Source organism: Muntiacus reevesi, chromosome 10 (genome assembly GCF_963930625.1).
Source record: "Muntiacus reevesi chromosome 10, mMunRee1.1, whole genome shotgun sequence".
NCBI classification, from domain to species: Eukaryota; Metazoa; Chordata; class Mammalia; order Artiodactyla; family Cervidae; genus Muntiacus; species Muntiacus reevesi.
This window is the reverse complement of record NC_089258.1, coordinates 65,113,805-65,132,781: the sequence shown is the minus strand read 5'-3', so window position 1 is coordinate 65,132,781 and position 18,977 is coordinate 65,113,805. Positions and strand designations below refer to the sequence as shown.

At 44.6% G+C, this 18,977-nt stretch overlaps 1 protein-coding gene across 5 annotated transcripts in view; it reads right to left on the bottom strand.

Moving 5' to 3' along the window:
• Nucleotides 1–18,977, bottom strand: part of DLC1 (DLC1 Rho GTPase activating protein) — a 413,805-nt gene that overhangs the window by 29,197 nt on the left and 365,631 nt on the right. For 3 of the 5 annotated variants that reach the window (XM_065947630.1, XM_065947629.1, XM_065947631.1), the window contains one exon: nucleotides 750–821. In XM_065947630.1, coding sequence (XP_065803702.1) covers nucleotides 750–821 — 72 coding nt within the window. Of the gene's footprint in view, nucleotides 1–749; nucleotides 822–16,517; nucleotides 16,674–16,694; nucleotides 17,050–18,977 lie in introns of those variants that run through there. The other 2 variants (XM_065947632.1, XM_065947633.1) reach the window with 2 other exon arrangements.

Here is an 18,977-nt window from a genome sequence, read left to right as displayed (position 1 = left end):
GTAAAATGTCATTTTATATCCACTTGAATGGCAAAAATTAAAGTCTGGCAATGTCAAGGGTTGACAGCATGTGCAGAGACAGGATCTTTTTACATTACAGGGAGGAGTGAAATCAGTACAGGAACTTTTCAAAAACTTGCATTATAAAGTTGCATGTACATTTCTCTACTACCCAGTAATGCTACTCCTAGGTATGTGTGTGTGTGTTATTGCATGATGGTTACTTTGGTTACAGGGTGGTAGAGTGACAGGAGACTGGTAGGTGTGCTATTATTAAGGTCCTAACTTTTTTCGGTGGCAGGGGTTTTAGGTGCTTGCTATATTTTTTCCTTAATGAAGTATTCAAGTAAATAATAAAATGTCTGAAAATAAATCGTAGATCAGTAATAATCATGTACCAAAGACAGGCTTATGGCCATTATAAAGGAATGGTATGGGACTTTCTTGATGGTCCAGGAGTTTGGCATTCACCTCCCAATGCAGGGGACATGGGTTTGATTCCTGGTTCGGGAAGATCCCCCATGTGGCTGAGCAGCTGAGCCCACACGCCACAGCTGTTGAGCGTGTCCTCTAGAACAAGTGCTCTGCCACGTGAGAAGCCACCGCAGTGAGAAGCCTGCGCACCACGGCTAGAGAGCAGCCCCGGCTGGCTGCAACTAGAGAAAGCCTGTGAGTAGCAACGAAGATCCAGAGCAGCCCAAAGTAAATAAATACAAATTAAAAAAATAAGAATGACGTTTCTAGCTTACCTTCATAAAGCTGGGCATACTGGGGGAATCCTGCGGCTCGGAGCCAATCACAAGCTTCTTTGGCTTCGATTTCTACAAGAGAAGAGAGGACAGACAAACATGTTAGCTGTGTGTAACTCTGCTCCTTCTTCCTTAATAAACCCTGGTTTTGTTATATAATTCCCTGTTGAGAAGGGATAAGCAAAAAACAAAATCCACCTATTCAAACGGCTTAAAATTTTTACATCTCTTCAGACTTTAAAAGATAGATTTAATTATCCACCTTTCCTTTAAGAAACAAAAATGGAGTCTCAGCATTAAGTCCCTCTCTGCTGCTTCTGTGTTCTGGTGACAAAAAATTATGAAAACAGGGCATCGTGAGAAAGTTGAAGGACGATTAAACAATTGATTTGAGGTCTGCGTGGCTTAACTTGGTTTACTTTTCATGTCAATAGAAGGCCACCGAGTACATCTGACACCTTGGAAGAGAACTGACTTGACCCGATGGGATGCATGTAGCGGCCTGTGTGTTGTGAAGGTGTCTCTTTGGGTCTATCAGGCAGCAGAGAGGCGCTGGAGGGAACTAAGTCGATAAACCCCACAGTCATGGCAGGCTGAAATGCCCAAAACAACTTCTACTACCCCGTGGTTAACATCGTATAGACAGTACGGATAAACAGTAAGGCCAAGAGCAACTGACATGGTGTTCAAATTCATTCAAGCCCTGTTTACGACCCCATTAAAACTGACTCACAGAGGAGTTCGGGGTACAGTCATTAGTTTCTCAGTTTGCACAAAAAATATTCTTTCAACCCTTCCTTCCACCTTCCTCAGATCCTCAGAGTACTTAGCGTGTAAGGTTATTCACGCATTTATAAATGTCTCAGTATTGCTTAATTTACTCCACATTCAAATGTTCATTACACTTTTCTCCTCTGAGCCAGATAGGAGGTGGATAATCCATCAGAGAGAAATATATATATATGTCTCACTTTAATATAATCTCACTTTTGTGCAGTAACTTTATTGTTTTAGAAAATAGGTTTTAACTTATTGCTTCATGAGTTCTTTGAGTCTTTAGAGGAAAGACAATTGAGAACACTCAAATTCATTAAAACAAGTAAGGATGGCCTTACAGAAAAAAGCCTGCTACGATCTTCTGATAAGTTAGTTAATACCCAAACAAAACCACTTATGGCAGCAGAGAAGCAATAAAAGACAGGGCAAGGTTTATTACTCTGATGAATCTTTTCAGTGTGGTGATGAAAGTAGCATCACAAAACACAAGATTCAGGACTGGACTTGAGGTTTTGAGAGTGACTGGAACGTGTCACTCTGTTGACATTGAAGAATCTCAATCTCTATACTGAATCAAATAATATATCAAACTGTCCAATGAGAATTATCTGCACTTAACAGTTTTTCTTGTATTTATATCCATACCTCATCTCAGTAAGGAATTAAAGAATCTTTAAATAAAATCATAAAATAAACATTTTCCAGAAAATTGTATTGCTGGAAAAAAATATAAAAGTTCAACATTTTATTTTAAAACATGTGGAAACTACTTTCTTCTCTATCCCCATGGCCATGTTACAAAGATAGACATGGAAAGAAAACAAGCTAAACGTTTATTTTTTAAAAATATATTAAATACCTTGCTTCTTCTACTGTGTAGAGGTTATTTCCATTGAATAGATTGTTAGACGTCAAACAATAGATTGTTAAAAAGTAAAAGTATTTGCTTTCTACATATTTTACTTAATAAGTGGTGAATAGCCAGAAATTCTCAACATCTACCTTTTCTGAACTATATTCAGACATGCTATCAGATCAGCACACACACAAGCCTTAACTGGACAAAATTCTCCAGCCAGCATCACCACTTATTTAGAACATGCTCCTGATTTCTTATTAAAATGGCTTCATGCCAAGAGGCATGAAAGATGTATGGCATTATTTTTTCTAAAGAGTGTTTAAATTATTTATGTAACACTTAACAAATCACAAAGTGTTTTCATCCATGTGCTGTGCTTGGTCGCTTAGTCGTGTCCGACTCTCTGTGACCCTATGAACTGTAGCCCACCGGGCTCCTCTGTCCATGAGATTCTCCAGGCAAGAATACTGGGGTGGGCTGCCATCCCTCCTCCAGGGAATCTTCCCAACCCAGGGATTGAACCCAGGTCTCCTGCATTACAGACAGATTCTTTACTGTCTGAGCCTACCCATTTAAAGCCACTTTAGGAAAACATAAATGCCTACTGATGTCTTGTCACTCTTATTCATTTCCCACCACTAAGAAAAAAGAAATGCCCCCAAATGACCAAAAATTGATCTAAAAAGCTGTGTTCACATAGCCACTATTCTTAGGGGCAGTTAGTTAGAAAGAAACGATGTGAATAGGCCAAGGTTTGCATCTTGTGCAGATAATTTAATGGAAGGCTTACAATGGCTAAAAAGCATCACTTTCAAGAACTACAGAGATCAGGAATTTCACCTGCCTTTTCCGTTCTCTAATATAGATGAGAATGTCTTTCCTTTAGATATCAAACCATGGGAAAGCGACATGCCTCTACTTAGTTTACATTTAACAATGTCCACTCATGAAATTAGGATGCATAATAAATGAGAACCTGTTGCTTCTACAGAAATCAGAATTAGAAAAACTGTAAAAAGCTGTCATTGATTTTTTAATAAATGGGATAGTTACTGACTTCACTCTCACCCCTTTGCAATTACCAAGAGAAAATGATAACGACCTAAGATCCATTTTATTTAATATGAAAAGAACCCATGTCTACAACCAGGTCAGGTAGGGATTTATCCTTTCTAGTTCCCTCCTGATCCAGGCCACAACTTCCACCCTTACCCTAACTAAAACTCCAAGTCTCCTGTTCTCTTTCCTGAGATTCCTGACACCAACCTTGCCTCATCAAACTTCCTATGTTACCGTTTTGATCTTGTCTCTCCTGCACAAACTTCCCTGGAGCTCCTGCCCCACTGCTTAGAAAACAAATCTAGACATCTCCCTGGGGTTTTTAAGGTTCTCCACGAGGCATGGTTCAGCTCCCTGCACCTGCTCCATACCCCAGCCAAAGTAAACCTGGTCCTTCTTCACCCCTCAACACATCCCTGGAGGGAAATACTCTCCCATCCTCTCATTATCAAATTTTACTCATCCTTCAAGGCCTCTGCCAAGTGTCACTTCCTCTAGGCAGTCTTCCCAGATGCCTCCCAACAATTCCATCAATGGTTAACTTTTATTGAGCACTCACTATGTACAAGGCCCAGTCTAAGCACTTAAGGTGTATGAATTCTCTGACTCCTCATATTGATCCTAACAGGTGAGCTGGGAATATCCCTAAGATATGAAGATGAGGGAACAAGTGGAGAAACAACCACTTCTTTCCATTCAATTGCCATAGTGTGACAGACAGCAAAGACTTGCAGAAACGAGCAACCCCGATTTCCCTGAAACAAAAATACGCATCAATGAACAACGTTAAAAATACTAAGCCAAACCACGTGAATGCTGCATTACTACTGTGACTCTGGCCCCCCTGTGTCTGGTTTTGGAGGCCTCTGACCGGCTCTTGGGACAATGTTTTTTAAAAAAATTCCCCCACCAGGCAAAAGTGCCATCAGAAACTGAAAATGAAGTGGAAATATGACAGGTTTAGATCTGGGTTTTCTCTAAGCCAACAACAGACAAACGTGTGAAGGAGGAAATAGGAAATTTTTATTGGAACCAGCTTCAGTAATGACTTGTGTTTGATGAATGAGGTTCGGGAGAACCTTTGGTTCTGACTGGGAGCCACGAGGCCGAATCTGCACACTTCCTGGCATGATGGGGTGACCCTAGCTTCCCCTCACCCCTCAACAGTGAGTGCGACAGAAATTCCCCAGCCCCGTCATCGTTCCGCTGAAGTCGCCATCGCGGTGGTTGAGCAATAACCGTCGGGTCTGAGCAGGATATGAGTACTTCCACCTTCCATCTGCTGTCTTCACGGTGGGAACCCTCTCGTCGAGCTTCCTGCCTTTGCGATTTGCCACGTGCTTCCAAAATCAGGCCTCAAGGCAAATGCTTCACGGAAAGCATCTCTTAAATACAATTCTAAGGAATCAGGAGGAATGTAAGAAAAGTCAGGCATGTTCCGGATTCCGTGGATTCCCCCAACATGGGCAGACTTGTGGGCGCAGACCCGCGGAAACGCGGATGCTTTACCAGCCGTGGAGAAGCACGTCGGCTGTGTGAAGGCAGGCGCTGCTTTCTGATCTAAACCAGGATTCCTAACCCCGGTCACAAAAATTCCTTCAAACGGAAGGAAGAATTGCTTCAAAGGATCAGTTCTCCTGCCCCCATTCGGGGCGCCACTTCACCGGACGGCCACACAGCTGGGCACCAACGGGCCCCCTTCCCTGGCAGGTGGGTTTCTCGGGGGCAGAGGAGCAAACCACAGTCTCAGACACTTCACCTGGGAGGCTCCGAGCCCGGCCCGGCGGGCATCACCTGGGGGCGTCTTCTAAAACCACCCCCACCCCCACTCCCAAGTGCTCTCATCTTCTCCATCTAGAGAGGACTGTGACAACATCTTTTTAAAGAAGCTCCTAAATAAATGTGAAGGTGGTCAGGATCCAGGACCACTGAACCAGGTAGCATTTCTTCATATTCCTTTATCCCAGGACTCCTTCTTCCCAAGGTATCCTGGCATCCTTCCCACGGAACTCTGATAACCCTTGCTCCTCCCTGCCCTCAGGAACTCTCTCCTAGCCCAAAGGGTAGGAGAGCCCTGGATTGGTCTGTAGGAAATACATGATTTACGTCATGTCATGTCGTGTCACGTCACTCCTCTGCTCAGAATTCCTCCATGACTCCCACTGCCTTTCAGACACGACTCCTCAGCAGACCCACAGCCATCTTAACTCGCCCTCTGCCCAGCCGTTCTGCTCATGGAGGGCCTCCAAATGCAAGCTCTGCTCCAGTCTTCCTGAACTCCTTGCAGTTCCCAGGATGCACAGGCTCTTCATCTCCTACCTCTCTTGCTGCAGGTAAATTCTCCCTTTGCACCCCATCAACCTCTCTGCCCCTATCCCCTGGGATAGTGAGTACACCTACTAAAAGCTTCTTAATTTATACATTTATTCCGAGAGACTATTTCCACATTGGAAGCACACTTAACATTTGTTTGAAGGACAAGAACCCATTGACATTTGACTGAGAACTACGACTTAAACCCCTATCTCTTTGCAGTTAATAAAAATAAATGTTCAACACACACACACACACGCTGCCAAAAGATTGGCTATTGGGAGTTACTTATGTAAAGTGGGACTTCCCTGGTGGTTTAGACGGTAAGGCGTCTGCCTACAGTGCGGGAGACCCAGGTTCGATCCCTGGGTTGAGAAGATCCTCTGGAGGAGGAAATGGCAGCCCACTCTAGTACTCTTGCCTGGAAAATCCCATGGACAGAGGAGTGTGGTAGGCTATAGTCCATGGGGTCACGAAGAGTCCGACACGACTGAGGGACTTCACTATGTAAAGTGAATTTCTAGTTGGGCTAAGTCAGATAGCACAATGTATATGTTAATATTTATTAAACTCTTCTGTTATCTAATCACAGCAAAGATTATGACTAGCCACTAGCAACATTCCTACCCTCAGGTGCTTAAAAAAAAATTCTAAGCATCTGCTGTGTCTCTTCTCAAAGAGACCAGTGAGAAGCTTCTGCAAGACCGATCAATATAATTCAGCTCCTGGGCCATCTGGCCTGCCAGTAGCTGACCCAAATCCACCTTTAGATATATTCTAGCACAGACACACATTTACGTGCAGCTCATCAGCCTTCACTTCCCTGCTTAGCTCAATATTTATTTATTGCACATCCACGGTCTGTGCCGCCTGCTGTGTTCAGGACAATCAAAGACCCAGGTCGCTGCCCTGAAGCAGGAAGCCAAAGGCAAAGGTAATTCACAATGGACGGACACTCAGCTGCTTCTCTTCTTATGAATGAGCTGGCTTCCAAAGGGCTCTTCTGAGATCCACGTATTTAAGTCCCAAGGGACCTTGTCCACGCAGCCCCCAAGAGTCCCCATTTCATAGATGACAGCCAGACTTCTAACACTGGCCCCTGGGCCCTTGCGCCTTCCTCCATCCTGTGACCCGATGGCCCCCAGGCTAACTGACCCACCCTCACAGGCCTCTTCTCACCCACCCCATGCTTCCTTTTCTGCTTTATCTTTTCTTCTCCCAAAACATTTATTATGTTTACTTTGTCTCTCCCCTCTGTAAACTCGCCAAAGGCCAGTTTCTTTGCCTGTTTTACTCTCTGATATATCCCAAGCACCACCAACAGTGTGGGATACATAGTAGTTACTCAATAAATACCATGTAAATAAATAAACTGCAATGTGATTTTCTTCTAGTGAAGTGGTCTTATTTTTTTCAGATCAGAAGCCACCACGAGAAATACATCTTACATTGGCCCCCCACACACACACGCATATGTGTGCCTATGCACGCATTCATGTACACACACGTGTGTATATAAGCATATATAAAACTGAAACAAGTTTCCCCAAATAACACTTACAATAAGTAATGCAGTCTTACATTTTTTATGAAGAAAAAAAAAAAAAAAAAAAAAGCTATTTGTTACCTCCAAAAGAAAAAAAACCAACCTGTTTGAAATACACTGTTCTCACACAGCTTTTTCTTAAAGAAAAGGAAAGAGGAAAAGAAAGAAAAGAAAAAGGAAGGAAGGAAGGAAGGAAGAAAAGTAAACTAAGAAACCTCTGTATAGTACAGAGGAGGCTATGACGTGGCAAAGGAAACACACGCATGAATTCAGAGGCAGGCGGGGGAGGGAGGCGGCTACTGGGCATTCGTTTCAATGCTCAGCCTTTATTTGGAGGGGCTGTGATCTTTTATAGAAGGCTGGATTGCAGGACAGGAGACTGGGAATCAAAGAGAATAAGCTGAGTGGAGAGCTGGCAAAGCACAGGTGTGTGTGAAGGTACGGTAAGCAGACTCGATTTACTGTAACACACAACAGAGGAAGGGGAGGGATGCAGTGAAAAGGGGGTCATGCCAAAGAGCAGACACAAGCATCTCCTTAGCCTGGTTACCCAATGAGCAGCCAACACGATTTCCTCAGATATACAAGAACTTTGCACAAGTGTCCCAAGTTCCTACTAAAAGTCCGCAACAGAAAGGGGGCAAAGTATGACCTGTAACAGTCAGCGAAACAGGTCCAGGAAAGAATCCATTGCTTAGTTAAGTAGCTTTAAGAACACAATCCTTCTGGACTGGTTTCCTCATCTGTAAAATCTGGGATTGCCACAGGCTGCGCAGATTCCTTAAGCTTCTGACTCTAAGAATTCCTTTATGCCCATTTCCCTTGTTTGTCAAGACAACAGTTAGACAAGGTTCCATGTGTTAATTTTCCACATTTATCATCAATTACACGGAGACATTCTCCTTCCCTCAAAAACTTATCAACTGTACAAAATTGACTGGCTTATTGCTAAAATATCTAATTTGTTTCCTTTTGCGGGGGGGGGGGGGGGGGGGGGCGGGAACCATGCCAGGGATCGAACATATGTGCCCCTGCACTGAAAGAATGGCATCCTAACCACTGGATCGCCAGGCAATTCCCTCTAATTTGCTTCTTAATAGATCAATTTCTAGATTTGTTCCCTGAAGCCTATGATCATATTACAGAGAACTCAAAACCCTAGGCATTTTTGCATATGCATGTCTCCAGCCCTCAAACTAAAATTAGTCTTTACAGGAAGAAAACACTCCAACCCATAGAAAACTCTTGAGTTTTAAAAAAAAAAATCAAAGTTTTACTTTGCTTATTGATCTTGTACATTTGTGTTTCAGTTAACAGCACCATCTTGACATCAACTCAATCAGGGAACTGGGGGCTAGAAAGCCTCTTGGAACTTTTCCATTTTTTCCTCTTTACAAATGAGGAAGCTGGTCCAAAGTTTAGCTATCAATAATTTGCTTACGGTCACAGAGGGCACCCCCCTCCCCCCACCAGCCCTCACTCCTGGTTAGAGAACTTACTGCACATGGCAGTCTTGCCCACAAAATTAGGCTATTTTTCAATACAAGTAAGAACTGGGAGTTTTGAGGGAGTTCTCTTATTAAGTTTTTTTTTCTCTCCTACTTGAGATTCGGAGACAGATAGGTTGCTTTCTAGTAAAGAACATTCCTAGAAATAATATAAAGGGGGGGGGGCAGGACCCATTTTCCCTAATGATGTGATGACAACTTAATAAATGGCTCTGCTTTAAAGAAGGGACACATAAGGCAAGCCCACACCTGATATTCTGCACAGGAGTCCACACTCCAACAACGTAGAAATTAAATCAATTAAAATTTCCTTTGGGGATCACTGAGGTCAAGTGTTTGGAAAACACTATTTTTAACACACAAACCAGGAAAAAAAGCACATAGCTCACACCAAAAAAATACATGCCCTTCCCGTGCGAAGGCCAACAGCTCTGCATGCATTTAAGCTCAGGCAGGACTGGGCGCTATCAGGCACTCCAGGCTCGAGCTGATCCAGTTGTTTCCAGGAACAGAAATCATCTCCCAATGAATCAGAAACTGGCACTTACTACCCAGCACACACACACAAAATCAAACTTAAATGAAAATAAACTGTTAAGGAAATGGATATTGCATCATCACATCTTTCTACTTCATTGCAATCTGAGGCAGAGCAAAACCCACCTCCATCTACATACACACACACACTCTCTCTTCCAGTATTCTGCTCCAAATATTTATGCATTTCAAACCACCTATTGCTAAGAAAAAAGATATGAAGTAGTTTCTTAAATAGTAAATTATTTAAAGATAACTGGATAGATTAGGAAAATGATTTCAAGAGAGGAAGCCATCTTAAACCAACTTTAAGGGTCCTTGTTTTTCTGAGTCTCATTTTTTCTCTTCCACTAAGTGAAGAAGATGGTTTAGATTATATAATTTGCTTCCTTTTAAACTTATTTTTCAAGGCAAAAATACCTGGTTACAAACCTAAAATAGCACCTTCCTCCCTATCTCCACCATTCAAGATTGATACACTCATCTAGTCTTTCACATATGTCTGCAAAGCCTATTCTATAACCCTAAGCTCCTCTCCCCAATCTGTGGCTTTTGCCCTAAGTTCTACAGCATCATAGCCCAGGAAACATAAAATACTGTGCAAACTGTAGTGCTACAAAAACCTGAAGTTAGAAATAAAGGGAATAGTGAGGGATGGTACAGAAACTATTCACTCATATTACAGTCCATCCTGACAGAGAAAAAAAGAAAATCTAGAATTGAACGAAACATCAGGCTGTCTTATCAAAGACCAATGAAAACAAAAACATGGCAGATACTAGTTAATACAAGCAGATTTTAACCACTCTTATGTCTAACCTCAAACAGGAAACACTACAGACAGACCTTGCTTTACTGTACTTCACAAATACCACAATTTTTACAAATGGAAGGTTTGTGGCAACTCTGTCAAGCAAGTCTATAATTGGGCCACTTTTTCAACAGCATTTTAAAAAATTAAGGTCTGCATTTTTTTTTTTAAGATGTAATGCTATTGCGCACTTAACAGATGACAGTATAATGTAAATGTAACTTTTATATGCACAAGGAAAGCAAAAAATCTGTATGACTTGCTTTATTCTTGTGGTCTGGAACCAAACCTGCAGAACCTCCAAGACACGCCTGGGTTCAATTCAACTTTCTGAGTCCTGAGCAAAAGGTGTAAGAAATAGAAGTATTATTGTCTTCTAGGTGAGCAAAAGAATTATTTTCATCAAAACTGCTTATGACATTCAGGCCTCCCAAACACACACAATCCACTGGTCAAAATTTGACTCAAGTATTTTTGTTTAGTTTAGGACATTACTGGTTTTATAACATATGCTTTTCCTACAAACACATTAAAATCCTCATTTTGTTGCTTCCCTGTTTTATTTACACAAGGGGACAGGAAGAGGTCTCCAGTTCTATTCAACTCACATATGACCTTGGACTAGTCCTTGAACTTCCAGGCAACTCAGCTGTCCCTCAGTAGAGAAGAGGCAATGTTTTTCCAGGCCGCCTTTGCACAGATCTGGAATTTCCCCTGGAATAACTTTTACAAATGCATAACCGCCATACAAGATCCCTTTTGGTGTCACACAGTTTGAAAAACGGAGTTGTAAAGAGATGTCTTTGGTGGTCTCTCCAAACTGGGAGGGCAGGTGAAAATGATTGCAGAATTTCGACATCTTCTATCTCCTTGGTTATCTGAGTGTGACAAAAGGCATGGCAGGGTGGGAGTACATGGGCCACAGGCCATTTCACCTCCCAGGTCCCTTCCTCTCCGGCCTCCTAAGTGCTGCAGCCTGGGAAATGCTATGAACTCAGGGTGTGGAAAACTTTTGTCCCTCAGACATCCTCTGGAGACTCTTGCAAGGAGGAGGAAGGCGCCTTTCTGTCGAGCTGCAGGAAGCAGCCTCTAGCCCTCTCCGCAGGACACTCAGAGGTGGGGCAGGGGAGAGAACAAAATGTGGATGGGAGGCGTCAAAGGCATCTGAGGACTCTAGGCACTGACCTCAGCCTTCAGCTAGCTTTTGATTTTTCTCCTGGGGGCGGAAGGGAGAAGACATGAGAAGGCCACCCAGTTGAGGCAGAATGTGTGGATGGAAAAGGAGCTCACTTTCCACTGTGAGACTCACTCCAGTAGCAGCATAAAAAACAAGAATGAAGGATTAAGAGAGAGACTTGATTCCCACCATGTGTGTTGGCTTGACTTCAGCAAAGGAATACTGTTTTTACCTTTTGGTGCCCAAGAACATTATTTCCTAATAGGTAGGCCTTTTCAAGATGCCATTCAAAATGTTTCCAATGACCTCTGGGAGAAAACTTTCCCTTGGAAACATTATTTTGGAGTGCTTTCACTGAAGTAAGCACCATTCAGGACAGTCAACGGAGACTAGAAAATGGTATCCAAAACTCCGTCTTCACATATTAAAGACAGAGGCTTGAGTTCTCGATTCACAAGGCCCCTGAGAGGGGACGCAGAGACCACTCATTTGTCAACCTGGGACCCTAACATTATAGCTCCCCACCTACCAGCACAAAGAAACTGTGGAGTAACTGCAAGGCTCTGTTTGGCCACCAAATATTGTTTCCTCAACTGAATCAACTCCTGCCAAATGTATGTCTGCAACTGGAATCTACAGTCACAGACACCTGGTTGAAATCCTAGCTTGGTCATGTACGGTGAGTGATCTCAGGCAAGGTATTTAACTCTCTTTCAGGGCTCAGATTCCTCATCTTAAGGAATGGAAATAATTAGATCTACTTTGTGAGGTTGCATGAAGATTACATGTGACAATGAAAGCAAACTTAAGAATACATTTTAACTTCTATAATGTGGCTCAGCGGGTTAAGAGTCCGCCTGCAACGCAGGAGATGTGGGTTCTCTCCCTGAGTCAAGAAGATCCCCTGGACGAGGGCATGGTAACCCACTCCAGTGTTTTTGCCTGGAGAATCCCCATGGACAGAGGAGCCTGGCGGGCTACAGTTCATAGGGTCGCAAAGGGTTGGACATGCCTGAGGTGACTGAACATGCACACATAATGTCACTACTATTCTGGTAAAAGTCTATGTATTAAAAAAAAAGTCTGTATTTTTTATAAAAATTAAAAAGGAGTATCCACACTAGAGAAGGCTGACTGTTGCTTATTAGAAACTATAAAAATTTTTATATATACATATACATATATATGTACATAAACATATATATAGACATATACATATATATATGTATAGGCTAAAAATACAAGACTTTATTCCTACCCACTGTTAATTATGATGGCAAGAAGGAAATAGCTAGTGAAAAAAAATGTTGAGACCCAATTAAAGAAGTTCCAGCAGAACTATACTTACTTATCATTAATGATGATAATCCTTAACAATAAGACAGGCTCCCACAAGGAAAAGCGGAAACAGGCAGGAAGAGGCTTTCTCAGCTGGGAACCTTACCCCTTTCACAGTAATTGGATTTCTGACTAATTTGAGGTGGAAAGAAAACACCACTGATCATACTCCCTCCAGTCATCTATTCCTATAAAAACGTATTTTAACCCTACAGCACTGTCCTCCTTTAAAAGAGTAAGAATTACCCTCAAGTTCTGGAATTCCTCTCTACACAATGGCCACACAGACAACTGTGAAAATCCACTCCAGAAAAGCATTCTCCTCCTAATTTCATAGCCATGGAAAACAGGCACTTGGCACTGTGCTTTTTAGGACACAGTGCTGGGCATTTATACCTTATGGCTGAGCATCAGTTTCCACCCCCCCCCCCCACCACAGCGAGGACAATTTTTGAAGTCCTGTATGCTACGTAGATTACTCCTTGTACTGCAGTCCCACAAGGCCAAAGTATATTAGAGATAAATCTTGCTAAAATGAACATTCAGAGAAATGACTCCGTTTAGAAATTAAATTCTCTCTCCTCCACTGGATTCCAATTCATATCCCTGTAAGCATTAGATTAAGTCAACTTTAAAAATGAAAACCACTCTTCTCCCCAGGCTTGCTTTATAATTTCAAGAATAGGCTTTGCAATGATGAGACTTTCCACCAGCTGTACCATGAGGCTGCTTGCGCTGTAATGTTCTAAAGCACAGAGAATTTGATCTTTAGCAATTTGGCAATGTCCAGGGAGGAAGGGGAAACATCTGAAGTTATTTTTACTTTTGCAAGTCCTCTAGTTGTACACAGTGAATGCTAGGGTGGGTCAAGTATTGTCTAGAACCTTCAGGGTCTTTTTTTTTTTTTTTTTTGCATGGCCTCATTTCCGTCTTCCTGTTGCTAGGAAGGGGAGCTAAGCATGAGAAAAGTGTGTTTACAATACTGGACCATCCTGTCCAGCACAAGGCTCTCTTCAAAAGAGTACAATTCACTTCACCCACTGTACTTTGGATGCCCCATTCTTCTGAACCAAACCACCCTCCCCTGAATATTTTCAAATTGCATATTTACCCACCTAAGCCATAAAAATACCACTTTCATTTGAACATTGCATCATGGCTTAAAATCTCCATGGGGACACCAAGGGAAACCCAGGTACTTATTTTTGTATTTGAAACCACCTCTTGGAACCCCACCAAACCTCTGATTAAAAGGCATCTCACCGGGGCCTCCCATACCCTCTTAAAGCCCCACAGTAGTTTTACAAGGAAGAGTTTAACTACTATCTATATTTTTCACTTCACAGTGACAAACTGTTTAATCATAACATGCTTTTCTATTAATCTGGCATATTTTCCATAAGCAACCAAGCATTCCCCTTTAATGTAAAAACGCCCTGAAACTTTGCTCCATCTTTGGTTTTTGAAATACAAGACAGAACAATAATAAAATAAACAAAGATAAAAAGGCTTTAGTTTTAAAGGGGCATCTAGTCTCTCACCTTTGCTCCAGAACAATAGGAAAATCCTTTGATTAGTCCAGTGTATTAAAGCTTGGAACACTGCCTTCAATTAGCCATAGTTAATTGTTTAACTGTTTAAGCTTTTCAGTCTTTAAGGAGTTAGAGGTGGTGTTTCTCATAAGGTCCACAGTTAGGAAGTTAAGACACAGGTAAGTCATTCATATGACACTTCTCATTTACTGGAGGGAAAGATGAAGTTGGAAGCTACTTAAGTCCAATTCTGTGGTGGAGGGAAACCAAGTCAGCTCTCTGTCTTGGGCTTCCAGCCAGTTTAATGTAAGGTGTCAGTCAGCATGAATTAAAATAAAATCTGTTTTTGTCAAAAGCAAAGTTTTAAAACCAGCTAGGAGAGAAAGTCAGTCTGCTGTGCTTCATTTTAAACGCTGAACAGTAGTGCTAATGAAAAAAATATGCACTCAGGTTTGGGCCACGCTGTAAATCTGGCATGCCACAATAAAAGTTAATACACGCAATTGCCAACATTTTCTCAGAAAACGACTCGAAATAACGTCTGAAAGCACACCTGCTAACTATTTGACACTCATTTCCCAGGACTTTAGTTCTATTAGGGGGACTGTTGACTTACAGGGCACCCCTCCGACCATTTGCTGCAGTCTGCAAGCCAAGATGGCACTATGTCCCTCCATTAATTTCTCACTTATCCTCCGCAAATTATCTCTGCGGAGGACCAGCCTGCAGGCCAGATGGATGCTGAATTAGTCAACCTCTTGGAGTTGCTGATAGATTAACATCCAGAGTTCTGCTGGTCTATTATTTTCTCTCAAATCTTCAGCAAATAGAGTTTGGAAAAAAAAACAAAAAAGTAATCTGAGACTCGGTATTCTGCCTTCTTCAGAGTTATGATTTTTTCCCCCCATCCAAATGCGTCATATACCCCGCCCTCATGAATCTTTCGGTAACTGATGGCTGTGCCTGGACTGCATTCCTCTGCCTCACCGGCAATCACTAAGGCAGCTTCTGAATCCTAAGAATGTACCCATTTGCTAGCCAAGTTGAGTGTAAAATGACTGGGGCAAAGCAAGCGTTGGGCAATATTTTCTTCCCCACTCTATATGCAGGGGTTCCCTCCTTCTCTAATTAGCACACACTGGGTGCTGAACATCACAGGGACTGTGCTCAGCCCTTGTCGTTTGATCCTCAGCACTTCCCACCGCGGTAAACACAGTTAGGACGCCCATGATGCAGATGAAGGAGGTACGGCGAGGTGTCAATTCCCAGATTCACTCAGCTTGCAGGCTGCAGACCACTCTTCCCACCCTGCCGGCCTCACCCAGGGTCTGCGCTCTGGAAGGCACGCGGAGACTGTTAAGTTACACGTGGCGGCGTCGGTCTGCCGCGGCCAGAGGTGTAACTCCTGCCGAAGGATCAATGACTCGGCCCGCGAGGCTGGAGGCGGGGACAAGGACACGGGGGGCAGGGGTCCAAAAGGCCGACGCCTCGCTATACGGAAAAAGCCAGATCGCCTGTTGTGCTTCCTTCCTTTTGGCGGCCCCGGGATTCGCGGCGCGCGGGCGCCTCCTCCGGAGCCAAGGGCGTGGGCATCTCCACCGGGCATTTTAGGAAACCCAGTCCAACGCCCCAGCACGTGAAGGCAGAGCCTTCCAGCAAGCGCCCCACATGCAAGCCTTGGGGCTGGCTAAAACAGCTGCAGTCCTCTCCAGGGGCAGGCAGCCACCAAAGCAAGACTTTCCTGGCTAAGCCTGGGTTATTTTCCAGCGTTTAAAATATTTGAACAAAAACGGCTGGAAATAAAAAGTTTTTTGGTAAGTTCACTTTTAAGCAGTTGAACATTTTTTTCCCAAGGGTCACCGCAGTCTACATATCCCTAAATAATAAGATTCTCAAGGGAGTCAACGCTGATTTTGGCTTGTAGGGTGAAGGACAGCAAACGCCAAGCCCTGCAAAGGTCCTCAAACGGAAAAGAGCAGAAAGAAGGTCGCTCCGCGCCCCCTCGGAGCCAGACGCCACCGCCTCGGATTTAGAATGAGAACAGAAAGACCGCCAGCGAGGCTGGGCAGAGGGACTAGGCGTCTCGCGACCCCGACCCGGCCCTGTGCCCCCAGCCCGGCCTGCACCCCCAGACTGCGCGGGAAGTTATTGTGGGCTTCACTTCATCAGTTACGGTCGCTCCCCCACCCCCCACCAGCCCGCCGCCCTCCCCAGAGCCCACGGGGCGCGTCAGCCCGCGGCCCCAGGGAACATTATCCGAGATTAAGACCTCCCTCCCCGGACGACGACCCTTGTTTTCCCCACACTCCACCTCCTGCACTCCAAGAAACACGGGCGACTCCGTTCCGAGCCTCCTCGGAAAGGGCTGCCAAAGCACAGAACGTCAGGCACCGACTTGACAAGGCAGGGTGACATTTCCTCCGCGGCGGGTTCCCTCCGCAGCTGGCTCTCGCGGCCGGCCGGATGGCAAGGCACAAGTCTAGCTTACGTGTTAGGATCATGGTGTCCGGCTTCTCTCTGCACATCAAGTGCGGCAGGGGACGGCGGGGGCGCGGTGGGGAAATCGAGGCAGCCCCAGGCAGCTCGGCTCCGGCGCCGGGACCCACGGCGGCACCCGAGACGCGCGCGCCCCTCCGAGAGATCCTCAGAGCATCCTTGCTCGCAACCCCAGAAAGAACGCGGGGTTTGCCCGAGATCGAAAAGCGGGAGCGCTCAGAGAGCTGAGCCAGAAGCCCGGGAGCGCTGCTGGCTCCTGCCGCAGGGAAGTTCGGCCATGGCAGGGACCGGAGCGCTGCACCCTCGTACTAGCCACAGGAGCACTCTGCCTCCCGCCTAACCGGCAGGCCGCGCCCTCCTGCAGCGCCCACCCCTGAGGGGAGGAACTAGACCCTGCGCGTCTCCTCCCCCCAGCCGCCGGGGTCTCCAGCAGCGCCTCCCGCCGGCCTCAGGCCCCGCCCTGCTCTCCCGGCCCCGCCCCTCACGCCCAGGCCCCGCCCCCTCATCCCGCGCCGCCCAGCTAGCCCGCCACCGCCTGAGGCCTCCCCTGGCCGCCACCCTTCAAGCCCCGCCCCGTCCCTCCTCCGCCCTGGGCTGGAATGCTTTTCCCCTGGCCGGCAAATCGGCTGGAGGAAGCGTCTACAAGTCTCCCATTAGTGGTCTTGGGGGCAAAGGCAAATGCTGGACCCTGGAGGCATTTACTTGCTGGGGAGGTCTGGGCTCCACGCTGGGAACACCGCGCACTTTCCCTCATCTTTTTCTTGGTAGCTTTGCACACTTTTTTTTTTTAACTTGTTATCCTGCCTTTCATCATGATGGGAACTGCATAAATTCCTGGGAACCGAGGCGAGGTGGGGAGGGAGGGGTGAATCAGTGTTGCATTACATGTAAAATGGGAAGAAGACAACCTGTCCCTTGGACATTCATCATTCAATGCTAAGGTGCGCAGGGGTACAGAGGAATGTAGCTGACGCTGTGGTAGAGAGGCACAGCTGTTACTCCACGTGTCTAGTCTGTGTGCAGCCAGACCCAAAGGTTTCCTAACCAAAGCCCTTGGGCCACAACCCAGTACAGCTCCTGGAACTGGTAGAGCAGACTCTAGACTGCAGAATTAGAATCTCTGATTTTGAGAATCTGCATTTTTTTTTTTTTAATACAAGCCCTTGGGTGATTCTGGTGCACTGCAATTTGAGGACCCCTGATATAAAAGGAAGCTTTATTTTAAAATATTACAATTGACTATAATCTCTGTAAAATTAAAAAGAAAAAAAAAACTCTGATCGAGATTGCATGAAAATTTCCTTTGAGGCTAGTCAATGCTTTCTGCCTATTTCCTCTGGGTAAAGAAAACACCAACCTAAACCCATTCATTAAACAAATACATCCAGAGCATTTATTTACCATGAGCCAAACACTATTCTAGGCCCTGGAGATTCAGCAATGAGCAAAAAAGATACACATCCCTTCCCTTCTGGAGTTTACTTCCTAGTGGGGAAGATGCACAATAAACAAAATAAGTCAGTGAAATATGTCTTAGATGGAGATATATAAAGTAGGGGAGGGGATGAGGAAGCTTGGAGCAGAGTCTGTTTTCAAATAGGGTTAAATACAATGGGAGAATTTAGTCTCTTGATTAGTTTAAAATTTATTTATTTCATAGCTGGGTCTTAGTTGACATACAGGACCTTTTCACTCCATTTTCTCAAAAACAAAATAAAAACACTCATTTCACCACTGACTTCCTAATTTACCCAAACCGGAATTGGGCCCTGAGGAGTGGCATCCTGGGAGTGCATGGGGCTCCTCTATTTAATGGTTATTTCCAGGGCTTTTACCTACTTAGAGCTGCTGGGGACCCCAAGATAAGCAAGGTCAGGCCTGCTTCTGCCCGCTCAGAGTTTAGTCTGCTAACAAAGCAAAGGGCTTACGAGAAACAGTTCTTGTAAGGGCCTGAAAAGTGGGGACCCGACCTGGCCCAAGAAGAAAGAAAAGGGAATGTCCCTCTGAAGTCCGGGAGCTGGAAGAACGCTCAAAACAGCTGCCGCAAGGGGAAATTCGATTCAGGAGAAACTGGAAAAATAAAGGCAAGAACTTTCAATTCCCCACACTACTGTGCTGACAATTTTTAAAAATCCTTAACAGCAAAAAACAATGTAAACCACTATAAAGAAAGAAGGCACCCCGTGATCAGATTTGTATTTTGAAATCTTTGCTCAGTGCGCAGTGTGTACTTCTTCAAAACTTGAAAAAGAGGAATATTTCCCTAAACTTCCCT